Here is a 7,642-nt window from a genome sequence, read left to right on the forward strand (position 1 = left end):
GATAGTCCTGGTTAAGGGTTACGTATGTGTACATTTGGAGGAGGGGCAGGCAAAGGGGAATTTAGATAAAGTGAAACAGAGCTGATGTATTCAGAGCTTATGTTGTTACAGGTGAGATCAGTTACCTACTTGCTGAAATTTCAGACTTCTGCTTAGCAGGGACGTTGAGTGGACAATGGTGACTGATAGTTAGAAATATCAGCAGACATCTTAAATTTTATGCTCAAATGAACGAGCAATGAACCAGGAGAATAAGTCTAGTTTTTTTCTGCTTCTTGTAATTTGCTTTCTATTTAAGATTACAGCATCTTTTTCAATGAATGCCTATGTGACTGTGACTTATTACAATGAAACCAGCAACTATACTACAACAGAGACATGTGAATGTGGTGTTTATGGACTAGCTTCACCAGTGACTAATGCTATGGGGTTAGTGGGTATCCCTAAGAACAATAACTACCAGGCTTGTGACTACAACACTGAGTTTACTAATACCAAGAAGCCCTGGATTGCGCTGATAGAAAGAGGTAATTGTACATTTTCAGAAAAAATTCAAGCAGCAGGCAGAAAAAATGCTGATGCTGTTGTGATTTATAATGTTCCAGAGACTGGCAACCAAACGATACAGATGGCTAATTTTGGTAAGTAATAATTCCCAAAGAAGGTTAATGTCTTTGTTTATCTTAAAACAGTATTTCTATCTAGAATTACCCTAGGACTTGGCAATAAGTTGTAAAACTATTTTACTTTACATTTACTTGCCTTGAACTACTTAGAAATTGCTCTACAGTTAATATTTTTAATGAATTTGTCCAAGGACAATAGCAATTTGTCAAGTGGTTCTTTTCTCTCAGGTTTTCTTAGTTGTGTTTGTTTTTTAAGTGTGTATTATATAATCGGAAGGAAGGTTGGGCAATCCTACTTCCGTAGTGATACTGCCTCGGAAACCCAAGGAGGGGTCGCTATGAGTCGGGGCAAACAACAACAACAACATTATATAATTGCTGTGTTAATAAACTGTGTCTCTGCCTTTCAAAGGAAAGAAAACATTAAATTCATTATTTGTACTTTTCAGTTTAATTCACTTTCTCCTGCAAAAAAAATGATTGTATTTATTTAAGTATGTGGTACCTGAAAAACAGATTCATTATTATGATTAAACAATAGCATATTGTAAGTGTGCAAAATATTTGCAGAAATGATAATTCAACTATATGCTGTATGCATGTAGGATTTGAGTCTATTTGTGGGACTGGTACATATAAAATTATTCTGTAAGAATCATTATGGTGGAAGCAGAATGAAATTGTAATTTTCCTTAGAAGTGTTTACTTATCATTTCTTAAGTACATAGAATAATGGAATTTATTAACTGTGAAAGGAATTGACTTCTGAGAATTTTTATTTTTATTGCATTTTGTAAAAGTGCTACTTTCCAAGTACTTTTAAAAAAGGAAGAAGTAGGCTTCTGGTCCAAGTTTTCTGTATTATGGGTATGTGTATTTTTTGTCCCAGATTTGGCAAAAGAAAAAAGTCAGAATAATTTCAAACAAGGAAAGAGCTAACAGTAAATGAATGCATAATTGATGCTAATAGCACCAATTTTGGCCTCTAAGAAAACTAATGCAAATGAAATTAAACAAATTTCAGAATTGTAACAGAGAGAGAATCAGTTATGTTAAGAATGGCAGGTTGGTTTGATCATTCCAGGTTGTATACATACAATGTGGCAGTTTCATACTAATGTTTGTAAAGTAAGCTGCTTGGTTCTTTTGGTATTGAAAAAACAGGTAAGATGGTCTCTCAGAAGCACAAATTTATTGTAAATATACACAACACTACATTCTACCTTTTGTGGTGCATCCTGGACATTGCCAGAACTTGGGCATTCTTTTTTTTTTTTTTTCTTCAAGGCAGGAGCTTTCTTAAGCGTTCTCTGCACATTCCTATGTTTTTGGAAGTGACTTTCATTTTTGTGGAAATAGAATGAGGCAGCTTTCTGATGGAAATTGAGAATAAAATCTTTTATAAGTAACCTACTTTCTGTATATTTAATTTAGCAGTTCTGTGTACTCTAGGTTTCCTTTGCATGGACAATCACATTCTGCTTGTTCATTCCCCTACTATTTTTAAAGCATAAAGAGTATCAAACTAAATAGTAGTCCAGTTCTCCAAACTTGCTTTACAACAGGAAGTAAGGGCCAACACCTAATGGAAAGCGGACAGATACTCAACCACTGAATTTAATAGATCCACGGAAATTCACTTAGAGTAAATCTCACCAAAAGGCCGATGCACAGTTAGGTATTTGAGCATGTGGCTCTGAACAAAGTTTAAAAAAGGAGGCAGTTAGACAGATCATTCAGTATATACCTCCAGTATAATCAAGGAGACATGATTAAAAACATCTTTTAAAAGCTACAGCATTGCTCCTGTTTTAAAATCAGCACATTAATAAAAATTACTTTAGACTAGCCTAATGAGAAAACTGTAATAGTTAACATTTATTGACACTTACTACATGCCAGGCACTGTTCTAGGGACTTCATTTTATTTAAGGAATATTAATCTTTGTTTCATTGTGGTAAAAATATATATTATAAAATATTACCATTTCAACATGTTACAAGTACAATTCAGTGACATAATTCATCATGTTGTGCAACTATCCATTTCCAATTTTTTCCCATCACCCTCAATAGAAACTCAATGCCTTTGAGCAATGATTCCCCCTTTTCCCCTCTCTCTTGCCCCTGGTAACCTAATGAACTTTGGTCTTTATATATTTGCATATTTTAGATATTTCATAGAAGTGGGATCATATACTACTGTCCTTTTTGTGATTGTCTTATTTTACTCAGAATAATGTTTTCAAGGTACAACCATGCTGTAGAATGAATATTGATCTTTAATAAACAATTAGAATTGTAGTTTTAGAGTTTTGCATTATAAGATCGTTCAACTAGTACATCATTATTAGTTTTTTTTCTTCCTTCCCCCAAATTTCCCTTGTGTAGAAACTGTGATATGAGACAGTTAACAAACATAAGAGAGGAAGTGGGGATTGATCAGCCTTTAGATCATTAAGGACAGTCATTATTCTATAACATAAGTGAAATTTTTGTTTGTTTTTGAAGTCTTTTCATTAATGTTTCATTTTAGTATGGAAGGTGGGGGCAACAAGTCATTCTCTCCTCCTCCTCCCAAAGTGCATGACTTTGCCTTCTCTCCCCTCTCATCATCTTTTAGCATCCCTAAAAACCACTTTTTTAGAAAACTACACTCTAGCCCCTCAGAACTGTGGCACCTTCCAACTCTTCACTGGCTCCCTTTACCTCTTCATTCCTTCAGTCTTATGTTTCCAAGCTAAGCCTTAATTTTTTGTTGTTAGGTGCCTTCAAGTTGGTTCCAACTCACAGCAACCCTTTGTACAACAAAGTAAAATACTGCCCAATCCTACACCATCCTCACAACCATTGCTATGTTTGAGCCCAATGTTGCAGCCACTATTTCAACCCATCTAGTGGAAGGTCTTCCTCTTTTTCTGTGACCCTCTACTTTACCAAGCTTGATGTCCTTCTCCAGGGACTGGTCCCTCCTGATAACAGGTCCAAAGTACATGAGACAAAGTCTTGCCATCCTCACTTCTAAGGAGCATTCTGGCTGTATTTCTTCAAAGACAGATTTGTTTATTCTTCTGGCATTGGGCAAATCTGCTACAAAAGACCTCTTTAAAGTGTTGAAAGGCAAAAAAGTCACTTTGATGACTAAAGTGTACCTGCCCAAGCCATGGTATTTTCAGTCACCTCATATGCATGTAGTGAATAAGGAAGACTGAAGAAGAAGAGTTGATGCCTTTGAATTATGATGTTGGCAAAAAAATATGAAATAATACCATGCATTCCCAGAAGATCTTACTAAACCCTTCCTCAGTGTGGTATTCTTTGCTTTTTACTGATATCAATGCCCTCCAGCCAAAGACCACTAGGAATAGGCCTGTTGTTTAAAGGTTGGGTTTATTATTTGTTGGAGCTAGGGAGAAGACACACCATGGAAAACCATGGGCATCTTAGTAAGAGTGTGTTAGAAAGGACTTATTATGAGATTTGGGCATCTTTTAGGTGATTTGGGAAAGGATATAAAGAAGTGAGCCAACTATCTTAGTTCTCTAGGGCTGCTATAACTGAAATACCACAAGTGGATGGCTTTAACAAACAGAAATTTATTCTCTTACAGTTTAGGAGGCTAGAAGTCCAAATTCAGAGCACCAACTCGAGGGGAAGGCTTTTCTCTGTTGGCACTGGAGGAAGAGCCTTGTCTCCTTTCAACATCTGTGGGCCCAACATTCCTTGGAGATCTCCAAGTGTCTTGGCATCAATCTGCACCTGGGTCTAGGAGGTTCTCAGCACAAGGACACTGAGTCCAAAGGATGCACTCCACTCCCAGTTCTTCTTTCTTAATCTTAGTCATATCCCTCTCTGTTCCCTTCTCTCTCCTTTTATCCCTTGTAAGATAAAAGGTGATGCAGGCCACACCTCAGAACTCTCCTTCCATTGGATCAGAGCTATGACTTGATTAAGGGTGTTAAATCCCACCCTAATACCCTTACAACTGATTGGCTGATCACATCAGATCACATCATGGATAATGATTGCATCATTATATAACTGACAAATTACATCATTATGTAACTGCCAAACTACTGAATCATGGCCCAGCCATGTTGACACATATATATATATATTTTCGGGGTGGGGGGAATTGAATCCATGATATCAACTGTCCCAGTTTGCCTAAAACTGAGCACTTCCTGGACCATGGGAGTTTCAGTGCTAAAAACAAGAAATTATTGGGCAAGCTGGGATGAACTGGTCACACTCTAGAAGGCTTTGTTCTGGATTTGGATGTTGTCAGGAAGCAGGGGTAATTCTGTGATTGAATATCTTAAGTCTTACCTAGGAGAAAGTATGACTAGCACTAGGCTAAAGCTGTGGTGCCTAAGGCATTTGACTGCTAACCAGAAGGCCGGCGGTTCAAGAACACCAGCCACTCCTCGGAAGGAAGCTTAACCAGGTTATCTACTTCCATAGTGATATTGCCTTGGAATCCCAAGGAGGGCTCGCTGAGTCAGATCCAACTCAACAGCAGTGAGTTAAAGTTATAATTGGTAAAGAAGCAGCAGTCACTCATGTAAGACAAGAGAGGTGGATATTTGGTCATCTTTGTGGCTTGGACAATGTTCATATTTGACTGTGTTCAGATATGACCGTGGAGTGGTCTTGTTTTTATCTTGACCTATCATGGTCACAAAGTGGCTTTGTCTGATGTTAGTGAGATGGTTCCTACTCACCAAGGCCCAACTGATAGTGCCAGGCGAGGTCCAGGATGTCAGGGATTGCTTGTCTCTTTTCACTGAAAATCCACTATGCCCACTCTCTTACTAATGTGAAAATACTCTCTCTTTCCCCATGTCTTTTTCCATTTCTGTGTCTCCTCACCTATAGGCTGCCTCCAAGTGCCCCAACAAGCCTATGAGATACTGCTGCTTCCCTCACCTACCATAGTTTCATGTGGATGCAGAATGCTCTTACTCCTGGGTCCAGTGGATTTATAGCCTCCCTACTAGCAGGATTCTTTTTCTGAAGGGGACTTTAGTCTGAGAAGTGTTCCCTCTGACGAGGAATAGTAAATGGCCTCCAAACTCAAACCAAACTCACTGTCATTGAGTTGATTCCAACTCACAGTGACCCCCATTGGGTTTCCAAGGCTGTAAATCTTTACGGAAGCAGACTGCCTCATCTTTCTTCCATGGAGCAGCTGGTGGGTTCCAAACCACCAGCCTTTTGATTAGCAGTCAAATGCCTTAACCACTACACCACCAGAGCTCCTTAGTAAATAGACTAAACCAGAAACTCACTGTAGTAGAGTTGAGTCAATTTGACTCATAGCTACCCCTCCTTGATTTATGACCCGGTATCTCTATGGAAGTAGATTCCCCAGTCTTCCTTCCAAGGAGGTGCTGGTGGGTTTGAATGGCCAGCCTTCTGGTTAGCAGTCAAATGCTTTAAGCACTACACCCCCAGAGCTCCCAGTAAATAGCCTGTTGTTGTTGTTGTTATGTGCCGTCCAGTCGGCCCTGACTCATAGCGACCCCTCTTTGGGTTTCCAAGGCAGTATCACTACAGCAGTAGGATTGGCCAACCTTCTTCCCAAGGAGTGGCTGGTGGGTTTGAACCGCCAGCCTTCTGGTTAGCAGTCAAATGCCTTAGGTGCTAGACTACCAGAGCTCCTAGTAAATAGCCTAGTACTCCAAAAAAACAAACTCACTGCCATCAAATCAATTCTGATTCATAGTGACCCTATAGGTCAGAGTAGAACTGCCTCATGGAGTTTCCAAGGCTCTTTCTCCCATTGATCAACTGGTGGTTTGAACCACCGACCTTTTGGTTAGCAGCCGAATGCTTTAACCACTATGCCACCAGAACTCCTTAACTAGCCTAGTACTTGAAAGTAAGCCATTAATTCAGTTTCCCAGTTTGCTGTGGGCTTTGACTGGGCATTTTGGTGGGATTGGAAATAGAATATCTGCTTAAGGTGTCCTTAACTAAGTAACTTCTTAACAACTTTTTCCAAGTGCTGCTTCTGTCCCAGATGTGTAAGAAAAGTCAGGACTCTTGAGCTATCCAAGCAGAAAATTCAAAACATATTAAGTACTTGCTTGCTGAGCATGACAGTTTTTGAAAATTAAACATGCTATTTATAGGTAAATTGCCTTAGGAAATGATTAGATTTGAATGCAGTTTATTTCCTTAGTCAAGAATTTGTGAGGGATAAAATGATTCTTACTTTTTATCATTTTTAATTATTATTATTATTTTAAGAGTTTGTTTTACATTCAACATTACGTGTACATTTAGTTTCATTCCCCATTCGCCATGTCCAACGCTAACCCAGTCTCCCCGCCTCCTTACCCTGCAACCCTCCCCCTGTGCCCCTCATAGTTATGCACTCCTATTTGTCCTGCATTTCCTCAGTGTGAATGTTGCCCCTCTGGTGTCCCATGATCTATTGCTCTAAGGGATGTATTCCCATAGAGTATGTGGGTGCATTCCCCTGGGTTGAGTGGTCTGTGTGCACATCTTGTTAACTATTGGGCTGAGAGCCTGCCCCTGGGGATGTATTTTATTCCAGGCACAGAATGTATTTCAGGGCCATAGTATTGGGAGTCTTACCAGTAATTCTGGTCATTATTGAGTTTTTTTTTTATTTTGTTCCATATATTCCCTCTCACTCTATCCAGTATCTCCAGATTTGATCCTTTCCTGAGTGTTTGGCATTGGTACCCAGGCACCAACTAATTCTTTTGGTTTGAGGGCCATTGTGTCCTAGGGCTGATTGCTTCCAAATACCCTTGCTTTTTTTATTATTCTTCTTAGCTTCTGACACTAGGAGACTGTTATCTGCATCTTAGAAACTTGATGTGGAGCAAGGCTTTTATGTATTTTGTTGTGCCAATTGAGTCTGGTGTCCCCCACTACTATGGTCCTGAGACGGTAGATCTATTGGATCTCTCTCCCATAGTGTCTGGTTGTCTGTGAGGGTTTACTCTGTGTCTGTCTTCTATTGTTTCTGTAAGGACTGC

General features: G+C 39.2%; 1 protein-coding gene across 1 annotated transcript in view; it reads left to right on the top strand.

The window, feature by feature from the left end:
• The first annotated feature begins 238 nt into the window (after positions 1–238).
• The window catches only part of RNF128 (ring finger protein 128), a 188,247-nt gene continuing 180,843 nt past the window's right edge, over positions 239–7,642 (top strand). The window contains exon 1 of the mRNA XM_007952406.2: positions 239–641. Within this exon, the coding sequence (XP_007950597.1) occupies positions 239–641 (403 nt within the window). The remainder of the gene's footprint in view (positions 642–7,642) is intronic.

The sequence above is a fragment of the Orycteropus afer genome, unplaced genomic scaffold (genome assembly GCF_000298275.1).
Source record: "Orycteropus afer afer isolate SDZICR_OR568_19922 unplaced genomic scaffold, OryAfe1.0 scaffold00336, whole genome shotgun sequence".
In the NCBI taxonomy this organism is placed as follows: domain Eukaryota; kingdom Metazoa; phylum Chordata; class Mammalia; order Tubulidentata; family Orycteropodidae; genus Orycteropus; species Orycteropus afer.